We start from the raw sequence: 18,416 nt of genomic DNA, 5'->3' as shown, positions 1-18,416 counted from the left end.
TTTATAAAGCAGTTCTAATTTGATTAATGGAAGTCGGACCCATCTATGTGAAGCTAGCCACAATAAGGATTAGCCACAATAGTGGACTTTGCGGTTAGCCTTCAAAATAAAAGTATGTCATTGATAGTGATGCAAATGAATACAAATGTAGAATTATGCCGTAATTGAATAGATCATGCTAAACGAGGTTGTTAATTTGTTAATTTGACCAAAATCTTTAAATCACACTGGATGTGTTATACTTTAGAATTGCATTGGGGGCATAATTATTTCACTGTACAGCCTTACCTATGGATTGTGGATCAATGACATGGGGTATCAGTCTACTTAGTGACACCCAGAGAACATTAGCGTTGTAGCTCTTATTGCGGGTCTCCGAAACAACTGTGAATTGAGCCACATTTATTGTCAACCTATGTGCATTGAACACTATTCCCATGGAAAAACAATACTGCGTGGATGTTTAGGAGTCTGATAACTTAGAAGAGTACGTTGGGAAAGAAATATATTGGGTATTGAGTAGACTGATACACCATTTAATTGATCCCCAATCCTTAGGTAAAGCTGCAATATGAATTTCAATACACACAATAGGCTGACTGGGGAGGTGATTTCACAGTCACCAATAGACAAACATCAGAAGACAAAGGAAACCAAGAGCAGTGGAGATGACTGACTCTCTCTTTACAGTACAGTTTTTATTTGCCAGGAAATAAATTATACCCCAAAAAAAGCCAAAAGTCACAAACAAAAAAATAATAATAATGCAGCACATCTAAGTAGTTGAGCCCAACAGCCAGAATACTCCCATTCAAACAATGTACAGCATTATATCTTTACTCAAAGTAGGGACACATTCATCTGGTAATGTTATGATCGATAAAACATCGTTTTTCAAGGCTCCAGATATGCAAGTAGGGAAGGAGAGGAAGAGATACGTGTCTTATGATTACCCATCTGTTTACAATCATCACAAACACACTTAAACACATTAAACTGAAGCAAGATGTCAGTCTCATAGCACAATAAGAGTTGCTCTATCTGACATTTCTGTGCAGAGAAATACATGAATTGTTACAACAAAAATTGAGTTTGTCATAGTTTAATACTGTTTATTTGTTGTTACTCAAAGTGACCTAAGTTGTGTCATCTTAAAACATTGTTGAACATGGCTAAAATCTAGAGAATAGCTAAGTGTATCAGACTGAGTTACATTAAGTACATTACTCTAACATATCTTAAGAATGCGCAAATTGAGTGTCTGCTGAATTACTAAAATGTAATAACACTTTGCATACGTCCCAAATGACACCTTATTCCTTATATACTGCACTACTTTTGACCAGAGCCCTATGGGCCTTGTTCAAAAGTAGTGCACTAAATAGGAAATAGGGTGTCACTTGGGACAAAGGCTTCTTCTCCAAGTTGTTTTGATGCAACAACTACAGCAGTGATGCGTAACCACTAATGTCAGATACCAGGGAAGGAAGACATGAAAAAGAACGTTACTAAAACCTGGGCCTGCTGGACACAATGTCATTCAGTGGACGATATCACCGCATAAACTGTCAATAATGATAAACACACACTTTTTATTCACAAAGATAGATATCCTTCAGAGTAACTGTTCTAAAGTCGATTGAGAAATGTAACTAGTTCACGTGGAGGAGAGCCTCTTATTGCCAGTTGACAGGTAGTAGAGTTATCCACACATGACATTACCCAGTAGAATAAACTATTAACTGTTCAGTCAATAGTCATTGTGTGTAAGTGTATTTCTCTTAGGTGTCCTCCACTGTAGAATGGTGGACTATACGGTGCTGCGTAGGTATGTAGTGTGTATGAATTAAACATGGTAGGATGAAGTAAAGCCATGACATCATGATCAAACAATTCATAACTGCTAAATCCCAAGTAATGTTTCCATCATCTGACAATCACTTTGTCTTGAGGTGTCTAAATTGATTCCAATGTGGTTGCATTAAAATCAGAGTGAGAAAAAAAGAGGACATTGACACCTAGGTTGCATCCCAAATGGCACCATATTCCCTACATAGTGCACAACTTTTGACCAGAGCCGTCAAAAGTGGTGCACTATATAGGGAATAGGGTGCCATTTGGGGCGCACTGTAATATCCCACTACAAAACTCAAACTAAAAAGAGTGAAAGCGGGATAGTGTTATTAAGTCATCTCATACATTTAATCATTTAACATTACTCCAAATCAATAAGTGGCTATGTACACCTAGTAGCCCGCTACAGACCGGACCTATTTATCAAACACTAGCATACAAACAAACCACATTCTGATAAAAATGAAATAAATAAACAAGTCAGCCCCATACGACCGCAACACATCATTTTTTTTTCTCTTCTATCCTCACCCCTCCCTCCTCCCCACTCATATCATACTGCAACACACAGTCTTCTGTAAAAGGTTGTGGGTAGGGTACATTAATAGCAACACTGCAGTGCCGTTGCTTTAGCAACATGACCTCATCACAGGAAGTGCTCTAGTAGGAGGGGCTAGCTATTGCACTGGAGGGATTTTACTGGGGCACCCCATTCCATATATAGGATATCAAATATTTTTTCCTTAGTAGGGAATATAGATTTTTTTCCTATATAGGGAACATAAACAACTTTTTTACCCCATAGAGCTCTGGTCAAAAGTAATGCAGTACCTAGGGAATAGGGTGGCATTTGGGAAGAAACCTGGGTCATGACCAGTCATGACACCCCCTCATGGTCTGACAATAATACACCTGTCATGTCCTGTCCTGCACTGGCTATAGGTGGGGGAGAGAGAAGAATCAAAGATCGCTAGAGAGCTTTGTGACTTTGATCGATTGGATGACGCTGTGCAGCATTTAACAAGCGATACACACAACACACAAGTGTTCATAAAAATAATGATGAGCATTGAAAAGTAGAATGAAATTGATATATAAAGCCATTCAGAGACACTGAAACACAGAAAAGTGCTGATGTTCTCGTTTGTTCTCACCCAGCGACTGGCTGATATGTGAGGAGTTATGATCTTCTCTGAGGGGTGTGGCAGTTGGGGGGGTGGAGCTGGAGGAAAGTGAGACACGCACACACGCGCGATGGGTCCTCAGATGATTGCAAGGCTTCCACAGAGCAACAAGCTGTCAAGGTGCAGACACACATATACACACACAGTACATTTGGCAAAATACACTCCTCTCTGTGTCTACTCCATAATGATATAGACTACTAGTCCGTTAGTCCTTCTGTCTGTCTCTGTGCGGACTGCGTAAGGAGGGTAAGGCAGGGAGAGTTTATTTATTTAATAATGTCTCTACTGTGATACTGAGACTGTCAGTCAGCCCCACTGTCCTCCTGTCCTTCTCCTCCTGGACCCTGAGGGGCACCACAGTCTGAAGACTACACCATCTATCTCATACAGCCAACCAACCAACCCCCCCCCGACCGCAGAGATATTCTCCTTCCTCTTCTTCTGAAACAACCACTCCTCCCTCCTCTTACTGCATTTCTTCCTCCTGCAGCAGCGAGGGTCCAGCCAGGTCAAGCGGTAGGTAGGTGGTTCCAGTCCAGGTAAAGGGGTTCTATGCCATGTAGATAAAGGTGTTGATGTCTGTCTCGTCCCGTTTGATGTATTTGTGTTCGATGAGCCACTCGATCTGTTCCTTGATCATCTTCTTCTGGGGCAGGAACATGTTCTTGAGGATCTCTACCAGTTCCGTCTGTAGCTGGGCGTTACTGATCCTCTTCCTCATCTTCATAATCTGGATGATGGCCTCCTGGAGGGGGGTGGGTGGGTCAAACAACGTACAGCATTATATCTTTACTCAATGTCGCGGCACACATTCAACTGGTATTGTTATGATTGATAAAACCTTGCAGGGTGGAAGGCAGTAGTGCTCCATTAAAGTCTTTGGGGGGAAAAAAGTGCTGAAACTTCAGGTTCCTCAAGTTGGACCTTTCAATGTGTAACGTTACCTGGGTTCTTAATATTCTCAGCTGGACGATGCCCTCATTCTCCTCCTCTCTCATTCGCTCTGTGGTCAGCTGCAGTCGACCAATCAGATTAATCTTGCCCCTTTTCTGGACCTTGGAGTTTTTACTGAGAAACAGAGAGACTAAAGAACTCAATATCCGATCAGCCATCAGACCTGAAACTGCTCCTCAACATTCCATCCTGGTCCTCAGCAGGAAACCATGACAACAAAGCTTTCATCAACATTCAAACTTCCCCAAAATGAATAATGAGTTACAATACATACAGTTACATGAACTAGATAGAGCATGAATCAACATGGTAAGCCAACAGCGGTTGAAGTGAGGTGCAATTAAGGTTGCAAAAAACTGCCATCTTTCCCAAAAATCCCAGCTTTTCAAGAAATCCCTGTGGGAAGATTCCTGGGTTCAGGATGGAATAAGCAGGGAAATCTGGAATGCTCCAATTAGTACTTCTTTGAAAATCTGAGAATTTGGGGAAAGTTACCAGAGTTTAGCAACCCCAGGTGCATTCAATGCCTTTATTAAGGTCAGGGGGCTAACACAATGTTGTGGGTTCAAAGCTATGTACATGAGAGAGAAGTCCTGGTTGACGTAGAACAGGGTGCTGTCTGTGAAGTCTTTAGGGGAGGAGACTGAAGGCTCATAGGACAACACCTGTCTCTTCAGCTTAGGGAACGCTACCAGAGACTAGAGACAGAGAGGAGACAGCAGAGAGAGGGAGAGAAAAAGGAGAGGTCATTCGTTTGTTCTCTGTCTCTTCTCTGTGTATGAATTGGGTTTATATTGGTGTGTGTACTTTCATTTTTCAATCCCAGAGAGTGTGAGTGTGTGTGTGTATAAAGTACCCAGAGTCTGTTTGTGTGTGTGTGTGTGTGTGTGTGTGTTACCCAGAGTGTGCGTCGTAGCTCAGCATCGGGCAGCTCGGTGGCCAATTTAAGGTTCTCGAAGCTGATTCGCTCCCGCGGCCGCTGGTTCCAGGCAAATAGGACAGCCAGCTGAAAGGTCGTGACCTCCAGGTCATAATGACCCATTTCGTTCTTGAAGGTGATCTAAACACACACACACACACACACACACACACACACACACACACACACACACACACCCCCCCACACACAAACAGGGGAGAGGAGGGGGATCACTATGCCGTTGGACATGAGGTGATAGAAATATAATCCATGGAAAAACTACTGTGTGTGTGTGTGTGTGTGTGTGTGTGTGTGTGTGTGTGTGTGTGTGTGTGTGTGTGTGTGTGTGTGTGTGTGTGTGTGTGCTCGCATCTTCCACTCACGATGCCATTGGACATGAGATGATGCCAGTGCAGTTTCCTCCCGCTGTGGTTCCTCTTGTAGAAGTCTTCTACCTCTGGGATCAGATCCTCCAGCTCAGTAGGCAGAGACACAAACACCTTCTCACTGCTCCTCGACCACGCCCCCGCATTCAGGATCTTTATATTCACACTGTCAGCTGGAGAGAGAGAGACAGAAAAAGAGGCAGAGGCTCAGAGAGAGGGAAAGAGATCATTTGTGTATTACTATGGTACACCAGCTGGTGGAGTATTGTGGCTATGGTTAGTAATCACACAAGCTCAGGCCATAGGTCTTAGTGTTCGTTACCTGGTAAAGCCAGCTTGTTGTGTTTGTGCATCTCCTTGAAGACCTGGTTGAGATCATCCGATACTTTAATGTCCTGGAACATCCTCGCCAGCTTATTCACATAGTCTGCAGGCATCCCCACCTCCTACACACACAGGCAGACCCAGGGGAAAAAACTCAATCAAAAGGGGATAAAGAGAGAGAGGGAGAAAGAGTGTGTGTGTGTGTTTGTTCATACCCTGAGCCACTCCACCATGTTCTCTTCTATTTCACTGTCGGCTGAGATGTCCAGGATCAGTCTTCTGGTCAGGTGGGCTTTATGGTACCTCATAAACACATCTTTATTCTGAACATACTTCAATACCAGCAACTAGAGAGAGAAGGGAGGGAGGGACAGAGAACACGTCCTTATTCTGAACATACTTCAATACCAGCAACTAGGGAGAGAAGGGAGGGAGGGACAGAGAACACATCCTTATTCTGAACATACTTCAATACCAGCAACTAGAGAGAGAAGGGAGGGAGGGACAGAGAACACATCCTTGTTCTGAACATACTTCAATACCAGCAACTAGAGAGAGAAGGGAGGGAGGGACAGAGATCACATCCTTATTCTGAACATACTTCAATACCAGCAACTAGAGAGAGAAGGGAGGGAGGGAGAGAGAACACATCCTTATTCTGAACATACTTCAATACCAGCAACTAGAGAGAGAAGGGAGGGAGGGAGAGAGAACACATCCTTGTTCTGAACATACTTCAACAACTAGAAGAGGTGGGGGGGGGGGCAGGATAGAAGACTATGGATGCATCCAATTTCTACACCCTTCTCTGAAAGTGCACACTTCCTGTCATGGATTTCACAACAGCCAGTGCTTACACCAATACAATGCTTGAGAATCAGGGCTCATTCTACAGTACTTGGGGAGAGTCTCACCACTTCTTTGAGTTTGAGTTCTATCTCCTCTGACGTGAGTTTCTTGCTCAGGGTGGTTTTCCTCAGCAGCATGTCACAGTAGTTAGCTAGCAGCTCTGGACACTTCGACTCTGGCTGGGTCTTCAGACCTACCCTGTAAAGACACACACACACAGATTAATAGTACACATAGAAATCTAATTACTAGAACAGGCCTCCACATCCAAGTCTGGCTGCGTCCCAATTCTCCACCCCTTTTCTGAAGTCTACATGTGCACACTTTCCTCCAGCCAATGCTTACACAAATCATATGCTTTTAAATCCATGATGTGGAGTGTGAAAATGCACCCCTCAGGAAAAGGGTGAAGAATCAGGATGCAGCTCATATTCCGTGATGGGTGGACTAGCAGCCATATTGACCCATAACCAAGGAATATAATAAAATGTAAATGTAAATATAATATAAACATACAACCCAGGTTTGTCTCACCCTTTCTGTTTGAGGGGCAGCTCCAGTTTAAAGATGGTGGCATCGTTCACCACAGCTTTGTAGGCCTGAAGAGAAATACAGAACTGTCAAACCTCCCGCTACCCCCCCTTTTTTTCTCCTCCTCCGTCCATCCCCCTTTTCTCTCTACCCCTCCATTCATCGGCTCTCTTCAACCCTTTTCTCTCGCTTAATGTCTCTGCCCTCTCATCCCCCTTTTTTCTCCTCCATCCCCCCTTCTTTCCACCCCTCCGTCTCCTCCCTTCACCCCCTTTTCTCTCGCTGTATGCATGTACAGTGCCAGTCAAACATTTGGACACACCTGCTCTTTCAAGGTTTTTTTTTTTTTTTTACATTGTAGAATAATAGTGAAGACATCAAAACTATGAAAAAACACATATGGAATCATTTACTAACCAAAAAAGTGTTAAACAAATCAAACTATATTTTATATTCTTAAAGTAGCCACCCTTTACCTTGATGACAGCTTTGCACACTCTTTGCATTCTCTCAACCAGCTTCATGAGGTTGTCACCTGGAATGCATTTCAATTAACAGGTGTGCCTTGTTAAAAGTTAATTTTGTGGAATTTCTGTCCGTCTTAATGCGTTTGAGCTGATGGTTTCGGATTTCTAAACTTTGAATATTATTAGTCATCAGTTATACTAGAGACATAAGGGGTGCCATAGTCTAGGGTCTACACCAGAAGTTAATGGGTATCTGTAGGAGGAATGGATATGGTGGATGTAGTTAAGCTTGGAATGTACTGAGTGACGGGAAGACGATCACATGTTGGCAGGCACTGATAAGGGTGGAGAGCTGTGGATTAGTGAGGAAGGGGGTCAGGTCAGATTAAGGGAGAAGGAACAGTTTATTGCCTGTATCACTTAATTTCCTGTACTTAATTTTCCTAGCAACAAAGATGTAATGTTCAGAGAGAAGGAGGAGATTCCACCCCAAATTGGGGTGTATATATACCACCACTGGTGGAACTATGTCTTTGTCTTATGTAGCTGTATTGACACAATGGGTGAATAAAATTGGTTGGAGCTTTCATAGTGTCCGTCGATTTCTTACTCTGATATTTAGAACCTAACAGAGCCAATCAGTTGTGTTGTAACAAGGTAGGGGTGGTATATAGAAGATGGACTTTTACCAAATAAGACTAAGTCCATATTATGGTAAGAACAGCTGAAATAAGCAAAGAGAAACGACAGCCCATCATTACTTTAAGACATGAACGTCATTCATTGGGGAATATTTCAAGAACTTTGAAAGTTTCTTCAAGTGCTGTCGCAAAAACCATCAAGCACTATGATGAAACTGGCTCTCATGAGGACCGCCACAGGAAAGGAAGACCCAGAGTTAACTCTGCTGCAGAGGATAAGTTCATTAGAGTTACCAGCCTCAGAAATTGCAGCCCAAATAAATGCTTCACAGAGTTCAAGTAACAGACACATCTCAACATAAACTGCTCAGCGGAGACTGCATGAATCAGGCTTTCATGGTCGAATTGCTGCAAAGAAACCAATACTAAAGGATACCAATAAGAAGAAGGGACTTGCTTAGGTCAAGGAACATGAGCAATGGACATTAGACTGGTGGAAATCCGTCCTTTGGTCTGATGAGTCCAAATGTGAGATTTTTGGTTCCAACCGCAGAGTCTTTGTGAGATGCAGAGTAGGTGAACGGATGATCTCCACATGTGTAGTTCCCACCAAGAAGCATGGAGGAGGTGGTGTGATGGTGCTTTGCTGGTGACACTGTCAGCGATTTATTTAGAATTCAAGGCACACTTAACCAGCATGGCTACAACAGCATTCTACAGGGATATGCCATCCAATCTGGTATGCGCTTAGTATAAATTTGTTTTTCAACAGGACAATGACACAACGCACCTCCAGGCTGTGTTAGGGCTATTTGACCAAGAAGGAAAGTGATGGAGTGCTGCATCAGATGACCTGACCTCAACAATCACCCGACCTAAACCCAATTGAGATGGTTTGGGAAGTGTTGGACCGCAGAGTGAAGGAAAAGCAGCCAATAAGTGTTCAGTATAATTGGGAATTCCTTCAAGACTGTTGAAAAGCATTCCAGGTGAAGCTGATTGAGAGAATGCCAAGAGTGTGCAAAGCTGTCATCAAGGCAAAGGGTGGCTACTTTGAAGAATCTCAAATATACTTGTTTAACACTTTTTGGTTACTACATGATTCCATATGTGTTATTTCATAGTTTTGATGTCTTCACTATTATTCTACAATGTAGAACATAGTAAAAATAAAGAATAACCCCTGAATGAGTAGGTGTGTCCAAACTTCTGACTGGTACTGTATGTGTATGTGTTTACCTTGTCTCTGGCGGTGAGGAATCGAGGGTCATCCTGAAAAGCCTCCTTCACCAGTTTACTGAAACGGTTAAACAACGTCAGCAGCTGCTCCACGTACTTCTCAGAGTCCTACACACCGGAATAAAAAGACAAACATACAGATAGATTTTGAGTGAGTGTGTGTGTGTGTATATACATGCTTTACTACACTTACTAGTACCAGAAGTCCTCACAAGAATAGTAAACCAACTAAAATTCAGAGAAGTGAGGACAGTTTAGACTTAGGGTTAAAATGAGGGTTAGGGTTTAGGGTTAGGGGTTAAGGAAAATAGGATTTTAAACGGGAATTAATTGTTGGTCCCCAAAAAGTCTTCACAAGCATAGTAAGACATGGCTCTGTGTCTGTGTGTGTGTGTACATACAGAAGTGATAGTCTCTGCAGCAGCCACCATATCAGCCAGCCCAGCATTCATGATGTGATCCTCCAGGTCTTTCAGCATGGGCTCTATCCCACTAGGAACTTTATCCATCAGGGAAAACATCAGGTGGAGCTCTGCAGGGTGAAGGACATTAACGTCACACAAAGAAGGACCCTCTTCTACAACCGGTCCCAAGGTTGGTGGGTAACAGTAGTAACGTAACATGTTACTCACTGTCTGTCTCGTTGCGTTTGATCATGCCGGGACATTCGGCCAGGATGGTTTCTTTAAACGACGTCACCAGAGCGTTCACACAACATTCCATCAGCTGGAGAGAGACAACAGAGACTAATATTGGTCTACATGACATCTACATCATCATCTCTTGACTGTGAATATGAGTTTAAACCAGTATATACAGCCTCCTGGGTAAACCGTCAACTCACAGCTTGGACAGAGTTACATTCACGACGAGTCTCAAGGTATCGAACTGCCCTCTTCTCCTCTTCTCTTAGCTTTGTGTCTGCCTGCAAGACACACGCACAGTCAGTGAATGTATACACACTCACTGAGAGTCATTGTCACAACACACACATAGAGCGCAGTCCTTACATATTTCATGTAGTTCTGGACTCCGTTCTGCTGTAGGTATGATGGGGCCTGTGTTCTGTAGAACCTCTCAGTTGAGTCCAGGTAGGCCTTCTCAAAGTTATCTCTGTAGATCTGGAGCTTGTCTTCAGGGTTAGAGCACAGGTTGACTACACACACACACACACACACACACACACACACACACACACACACACACACACACACACACACACACACACACACACACACACACACACACACACACACACACACACACACACACACACTTTGTCAAAATACCAAAAACATACCATACTTCACAAAAACTTCCCATATAAAATGTGTGGATGTTAGCCACTCAGGGTGTATATGTCCTACCGTATGATTCTCGTACTCCTATAACCAACTGGGAGTCAAAAGCCTCTCCCAGCCTCTCAGCGTGAACCAGCTTCATAGCACTGTCCTGAAGACGGCTCTTTATGTTGGAGAAGATTGACTCGTTCCATGTGTCCAACATCAACTAGAGGAGAGGCAGAGGGGGATATATATATATTACATTACATTACATTTAAGTCATTTAGCAGACGCTCTTATCCAGAGCGACTTACAAATTGGTGCATTCACCTTATGATATCCAGTGGAACAACCACTTTACAATAGTGCATCTAAATCTTTTAAGGGGGAGGGGGGGTTAGAAGGATTACTTTATCCTATCCTAGGTATTCCTTAAAGAGGTGGGGTTTCAGGTGTCTCCGGAAGGTGGTGATTGACTCCGCTGTCCTGGCGTCGTGAGGGAGCTTGTTCCACCATTGGGGTGCCAGAGCAGCGAACAGTTTTGACTGGGCTGAGCGGGAACTGTGCTTCCTCAGAGGTAGGGGGGCCAGCAGGCCAGAGGTGGATGAACGCAGTGCCCTTGTTTGGGTGTAGGGCCTGATCAGAGCCTGAAGGTATGGAGGCAATCACCATGGTCTTGTAGCGGATGCGAGCTTCAACTGGAAGCCAGTGGAGAGAGCGGAGGAGCGGGGTGACGTGAGAGAACTTGGGAAGGTTGAACACCAGACGGGCTGCGGCGTTCTGGATGAGTTGTAGGGGTTTAATGGCACAGGCAGGGAGCCCAGCCAACAGCGAGTTGCAGTAATCCAGACGGGAGATGACAAGTGCCTGGATTAGGACCTGCGCCGCTTCCTGTGTGAGGCAGGGTCGTACTCTGCGAATGTTGTAGAGCATGAACCTACAGGATCGGGTCACCGCCTTGATGTTAGTGGAGAACGACAGGGTGTTGTCCAGGATCACGCCAAGGTTCTTAGCACTCTGGGAGGAGGACACAAGGGAGTTGTCAACCGTGATGGCGAGATCATGGAACGGGCAGTCCTTCCCCGAGGTTCAGCTTGAGGTGGTGATCTGTCATCCACACTGATATGTCTGACAGACATGCAGAGATGCGATTCGCCGCCTGGTTATCAGAAGGGGGAAAGGAGAAGATTAATTGTGTGTCGTCTGCATAGCAATGATAGGAGAGACCCTAGATAGGAGAGGGCCTAGAACAGAGCCCTGGGGGACACCAGTGGTGAGAGCGCATGGTGCGGAGACAGATTCTCGCCACGCCACCTGGTAGGAGCGACCTGTCAGGTAGGACGCAATCCAAGCGTGGGCCGCGCCGGAGATGCCCAACTCGGAGAGGGTGGAGAGGGGGATGTGATGGTTCACAGTATCAAAGGCAGCAGATAGGTCTAGAAGGATGAGAGCAGAGGAGAGAGAGTTAGCTTTAGCAGTGCGGAGAGCCTCCGTGACACAGAGAAGAGCAGTCTCAGTTGAATGCCCAGTCTTGAAACCTGACTGATTAGGATCAAGAAGGTCATTCTGAGAGAGATAGCAGGAGAGCTGGCCAAGGACGGCACTTTCAAGAGTTTTGGAGAGAAAAGAAAGAAGGGATACTGGTCTGTAGTTGTTGACATCGGAGGGATCGAGTGTAGGTTTTTTCAGAAGGGGTGCAACTCTCGCTCTCTTGAAGACGGAAGGGACGTAGCCAGAGGTCAAGGATGAGTTGATGAGCGAGGTGAGGTAGGGGAGAAGGTCTCCGGAAATGGTCTGGAGAAGAGAGGAGGGGATAGGGTCAAGTGGGCAGGTTGTTGGGCGGCCGGCCGTCACAAGACGCGAGATTTCATCTGGAGAGAGAGGGGAGAAAGAGGTCAAAGCACAGGGTAGGGCAGTGTGAGCAGGATCAGCGGTGTCGTTTGACTTAGCAAACGAGGATCGGATATCGTCAACCTTTTCAAAATGGTTGACGAAGTCATCCGCAGAGAGGGAGGAGGGGGGGAGGGCGAGGAGGATTCAGGAGGGAGGAGAAGGTAGCAAAGAGCTTCCTAGGGTTAGAGGCAGATGCTTGGAATTTAGAGTGGTAGAAAGTGGCTTTAGCAGCAGAGACAGAAGAGGAGAATGTAGAGAGGAGGGAGTGAAAGGATGCCAGGTCCGCAGGGAGGCGAGTTTTCCTCCATTTCCGCTCGGCTGCCCGGAGCCCTGTTCTGTGAGCTCGTAGTGAGTCGTCGAGCCACGGAGCAGGAGGGGAGGACCGAGCCGGCCTGGAGGATAGGGGACATAGAGAGTCAAAGGATGCAGAAAGGGAGGAGAGGAGGGTTGAGGAGGCAGAATCAGGAGATAGGTTGGAGAAGGTTTGAGCAGAGGGAAGAGATGATAGGATGGAAGAGGAGAGAGTAGCGGGAGAGAGAGAGAGCGAAGGTTGGGACGGCGCAATACCATCCGAGTAGGGGCAGAGTGAGAAGTGTTGGATGAGAGCAAGAGGGAAAAGGATACAAGGTAGTAGTCGGAGATTTGGAGGGGAGTTGCAATGAGATTAGTGGAAGAACAGCATCTAGTAAAGATGAGGTCAAGCGTATTGCCTGCCTTGTGAGTAGGGGGGGAAGGTGAGAGGGTGAGGTCAAAAGAGGAGAGGAGTGGAAAGAAGGAGGCAGAGAGGAATGAGTCAAAGGTAGACGTGGGGAGGTTAAAGTCACCCAGAACTGTCAGAGGTGAGCCATCTTCAGGAAAGGAACTTATCAAGGCGTCAAGCTCATTGATGAACTCTCCAAGGGAACCTGGAGGGCGATAAATGATAAGGATGTTAAGCTTGAAAGGGCTGGTAACTGTGACAGCATGGAATTCAAATGAGGAGATAGACAGATGGGTCAGGGGAGAAAGAGAGAATGTCCACTTGGGAGAGATGAGGATTCCAGTGCCACCACCCCGCTGGCTCGATGCTCTAGGGGTATGCGAGAACACGGGGGCAGACGAAGAGAGAGCAGTAGGAGTAGCAGTGTTATCTGTGGTAATCCATGTTTCCGTCAGCGCCAGGAAGTCTAGGGACTGGAGGGTAGCATAGGCTGAGATGAACTCAGCCTTGTTGGCTGCAGACCGGCAGTTCCAGAGGCTGCCGGAGACCTGGAACTCCACGTGGGTCGTGCGCGCTGGGACCACCAGGTTAGAGTGGCAGCGGCCACGCGGTGTGAAGCGTTTGTATGGCCTGTGCAGAGGGGAGAGAACAGGGATAGACAGACACATAGTTGACAAGCTACAGAAGTGTTGTTTCTTGTATTATTGTCTCTTGTGTCTTTAGAGAACTGTTTCACTTTGATATCCTTTTTCTTCTGTCCTGATTTTCTCTTTCTTTTCTTCTGTTAACTAGATATTCTTTGTTGTTCTTCGTTAGCTAGCTAGCTAGCTTCTTCCAAAAGAGTCCCTAGCAACTGCTTAGCAACTGGTAAACAATTCAGCTAGCTAAGATAACTACAATTTTATGAAAAATAGTTATTTTTCAAAAGCCTATCTTCTTTGTTTGTTGCTTGTTTTTTCTCCTCTTCAGTCTTGCAGTTTTCTTTTGCTTTTTTTCCGATGTACTTCACTCTAAAAACCATATTAGAGGTCGACCGATTATTATTTTTCAACGCCAATACTGATACCGATTATTGGGGGCCCAAAAAAGTCTCTGCCGATTAATCGGACGGTTTTTATATATATATTTGTAATAATGACAATTACAACAATACTGAATGAACAATGAACACTTTTATTTTAACTTAATATAATACATCAATAAAATCAATTTAGTCTCAAATAAATAATGAAACATGTTCAATTTGGTTTAAATAATGCAAAAACAAAGTGTTAGAGAAGTAAAAGTGCAATATGTACCATGTAAAAAAGCTAACGTTTAAGTTCCTTGCTCAGAACATGAGAACATATGAAAGCTGGTGGTTCCTTTTAACATGAGTCTTCAATATTCCCAGGTAAGAAGATTTAGGTTGTAGTTATTACAGGACTATTTCTCTCTATACCATTTGTATTTCATATACCTTTGACTATTGGATGTTCTAATAGGTACTTTAGTATAGCCAGCCTTTTCTCGGGAGTTGATAGGCTTGAAGTCATAAACAGCACAATGCTTGAAGCATTGCGAAGAGCTACAGGCAAACGCAGTAAAGTGCTGTTTGAATGAATGCTTACGAGCCTGCTGCTACCTACCACCACTCAGTCAGACTGCTCTATCAAATCATAGACTTAATTATAATAACACACAGAAATACGAGCCTTAGGTCATTAATATGGTCAAATCCAGAAACTATCATTTTGAAAACAAAACGTTTATTCTTTCGTGAAATATGGAACCATTCCGTATTTTATCTAACGGGTGGCATCCATAAGTCTAAATATTGCTGTTACATTGCACAACCTTCAATGGTATGTCATAATTACGTAAAATTCGGACAAATTAGTTCGCAACGAGCCAGGCGGCCCAAACTGTTGCATATACCCTGACTCTGCATGCAATGAACGTAAGAGAAGTGAACAATTTCCCCAGTTTATTATTGCCTGCTAACATGAATTTCTTTTAACTAAATATGCAGGTTTAAAAAAAATATACTTCTGTGTATTGATTTCAAGAAAGGCATTGATGTTTATGGTTATGTACATTCGTGCAACGATTGTGCTTTTTTTTTTTTTTCGCAAATGCGCTTTTGTTAAATCATCCTCCGTTTGGCGAAGTTGGCTGTCTTTGTTAGGAAGAAATAGTCTTCACACAGTTCGCAATGAGCCAGGAGGCCCAAACTGCTGCATATACCCCGACTCTGTTGCACAGAACACAAGAGAAGTGGCACAATTGCCCTAGTTAAAAGAAATTCATGTTAGCAGGCAATATTAACTAAATATGCAGATTTAAAAATACTTGTGTATTGATTTTAAGAAAGGTGTTGATGTTTATGGTTAGGTACACATTGGTGCAACGACAGATCTTTTTTCGCGAATGCGCTTGTTAAATCACCCATTTGGTGAAGTAGGCTGTGATTCAATGATAAATTAACAGGCACCGCATCGATTATATGCAACGCAGGACAAGCTAGATAAACTAGTAATATCATCAACCATGTGTAGTTAACTAGTGATTATGTTAAGATTGATTGTTTTTTATAAGATACGTTTAATGCTAGCTAGCACCTTACCTTGGCTCCTTGCCGCACTCGCATAACAGGTAGTGGAGTGTAATTTAATCGGCCATGATCGGTGTCCAGAAATGCAGATTACCGATTGTTATGAAAACTTGAAATCGGCCCTAATTAATCGGCCATTCTGATTAATCGCCGACCTCTAATAAATAAATAAATATATATATATATATAAATAAGAGAGAGAGCGAGAGAGAAAAAGCAGGACAAGACAGTTGATGCATACCATCAAAAAGAAGAGCACTGTCCATCTCTCCCCTCCCAGCGTACGATGCTGTACTCTACATTAGACTCATTGCTGCTGCCCTGCCTCTCTCCTTCCTCCTCTCCCTCATTCCCCTCTCCTCACCTTGCGTACGATGCTGTCCTCAACGTTAGACTTCTTGTTGCTGCCCTGCTTCCCCATCAGTGTGATCTCCAGCTGACAGAAGGGTTTGGGCAGGATGTCACACTGCGTGAAAAACTTCCTCCACTCCACAATGTAGGCCTTCAGTAACGCTGTGTCATCCTGGTGACTCAAAACACGCTGCCATGGAAACACAGGTCAGAAGTTAGGTGAGAGACAGCTTGCATAGGTAGAGGTCAGGATTCAGGGGTTTAAGGGTCAGCCTCTTGCCGACAACTGTTATCACTGTACTGGAAAGGTGTGTGTGTATGTGTGCGAAGAATGGCACATTCCAACCTCAAATGGGATTTCAACCATTACTGAAACCCTTCCCCTGTAACCCACTGTTCCACTTACGTTCTGAGCTTGTTTAATGAAGTCTAGGATGTCTTCTTTGAGCGCCTGGTGGATCTTAGCTGGGCCCTTATCATCCCACAGACACACAGCATGGACATCTCTGCAACACACAATAACAAGCGTAGGGTTTCTGTGTGTGTGCGGTGCAGTATGTGTGTGTGTTTCTTCTGTGCAGTTTGGTGTGGTGTGATGCAGTGTGTGCATCTTACGAGAAGAGGTCGAACCACTGCTGCTTGGTGACAGCCTCCTGTCTCAGCAGCTTGAGAACGATGGGCCTCATCAAGTCCCACTTGTCCTCAAACTGCAAGGAGCCTTTATTCTGGAGGGAGATGATACTACTGTTACAACTCACTACAACTATACTGTTACTACTCAGGGTCGTATTCATTAGTACACACGGTGGAAAATGTTTGGCAACAGAAAAGGAAAACAAGCATTTCTATGTGGACAATTTCAAGTAGTCACTCTCTGTTTGCTTCTATTTCGTGCCTAGTGAATATGACCCAGTACTCACTACAACTACTGTCAAACTGCAATGGGACATTATTCTGGGAAGAAACTGAAACAATTACTTTTACTATCTGTTACTTAGTATCTCAGACTACAGAGAGCCTTCACTCTGCAGAGATGACACTAGTCACGACCACACTACCCAGTATCTAGAGTCAATCATTCTGGAAACAGACGAGAACAAACAACACTGTTCCTACTTACTAAGCCATTACCCAGTAACTTGCGACTGACGCTGTTCTGAACCAAATTGTATGTTTAATAGTAGTTTTCTATTCTATTCCTTTAAAACATAACGTTACAATGGTTTAGTTCGCTAAAATAAATCCGGCTTCAACTAAAACCTTAGCTACAGAGAACAGTGTAATTGCACCCAACTCTTATCAATCTGTAGCAGTCAAGACTGTGTGCGCTAAAATAAATCCTGCTTCTACTAAAACCTAAGCTGCAGACTAAATTGTCAACAGTGTAGTTGTACCCAACTCCGATCAATCTATAACAGTCAAGACTGTATGTACAGTTTGCTGTGCTGGAGAACTGACAAACAGAACTAATGTAATGTTAGCTTGCCAATTCAGCTGATTGTTCCACCACCTGCACAAGCCTTCTGTATATTCTCTTACAGTTTGACGTGGACAGACAACCGTTACTACAATGAACTGTGAATTATATTATTGATTAACTATCAATTTAAAAGACGAAATGCTTATGCCGGTGACAACTGTATTGCACGTTAGCCAGATGGCTGGCTAGCTAAATTGTCTTAGCATCCCTTGCTAGCTAACTAGCAAGAGAGACCTTTCTGTTGCCTTAAATGCAACAACAACAACAAAAATGTCAAACACTGTTCGTGGTCGGGTTTGTTTTTAACTCATTCATGAACTTATTTACATCCAGACTATGGGCATCGGGCGCATAATTACGTGTTCAAATCCAGGTAAAATCTTGAAGTGAAGAGGCTCTTACCTTTAACAAATTAGACGTCGCCATGTTTCCTCCAACTTGTGCCCTCCTCGCGCAGTCTCGCGAGAGTGTGGTTGGAGGGAATTAGGTAACGTAGTTTCCGACTTAAAAATAAACAGAGAAAAAGGCTAGATATTTGTCCAGTTTACAGTATTGTGTCATGACATTTTAACTGCTCTTTTTATGAGCTGCTCTTTGTCTACTAGATGCACATAAGACACTGCACCAACTAGGATATTGCCGGTGTTGGAAAGTAAATACAGCAGGCCACAGTTGCCTGGGCTGGGCCAGTGCTAAACTTAGCTGCCATGGGCTTGACTGCCATGGAACCACTGAGTTCTATTAAAGGTCAGTGCATGGTATGTA

General features: G+C 44.0%; 1 protein-coding gene across 3 annotated transcripts; it reads right to left on the bottom strand.

The window, feature by feature from the left end:
- Nucleotides 1-677: 677 nt before the first annotated feature.
- Nucleotides 678-18,293, bottom strand: LOC106581017 (cullin-5). 3 transcript variants are annotated; one of them, XM_014162673.2, is made up of 19 exons: nt 18,054-18,293; nt 16,787-16,896; nt 16,578-16,677; nt 16,185-16,361; nt 10,719-10,860; nt 10,362-10,507; nt 10,196-10,276; nt 9,984-10,077; nt 9,753-9,883; nt 9,352-9,459; nt 7,008-7,072; nt 6,539-6,671; nt 5,840-5,971; nt 5,623-5,746; nt 5,298-5,473; nt 4,894-5,055; nt 4,575-4,693; nt 3,986-4,109; nt 678-3,786 (listed from the first exon to the last, which is right to left on the bottom strand). In XM_014162673.2, the coding sequence occupies exons 1-19, from the start codon at nt 18,075-18,077 to the stop codon at nt 3,592-3,594; spliced, it is 2,343 nt and encodes a 780-aa protein (XP_014018148.1). In that variant the 5' UTR covers nt 18,078-18,293; the 3' UTR covers nt 678-3,591. The 3 variants fall into 3 exon arrangements, with proteins under 3 accessions (XP_014018148.1, XP_014018149.1, XP_045559664.1); XM_014162674.2 differs by having other exon boundaries at nt 18,011-18,068; XM_045703708.1 differs by lacking the exons at nt 16,185-16,361; nt 16,578-16,677; nt 16,787-16,896; nt 18,054-18,293 and adding an exon at nt 11,045-11,063.
- Nucleotides 18,294-18,416: the final 123 nt, after the last annotated feature.

This window comes from Salmo salar, chromosome ssa20 (assembly GCF_905237065.1).
Source record: "Salmo salar chromosome ssa20, Ssal_v3.1, whole genome shotgun sequence".
Taxonomy (NCBI): Eukaryota; Metazoa; Chordata; class Actinopteri; order Salmoniformes; family Salmonidae; genus Salmo; species Salmo salar.
This window is presented reverse-complemented; position numbering and strand designations above follow the sequence as displayed.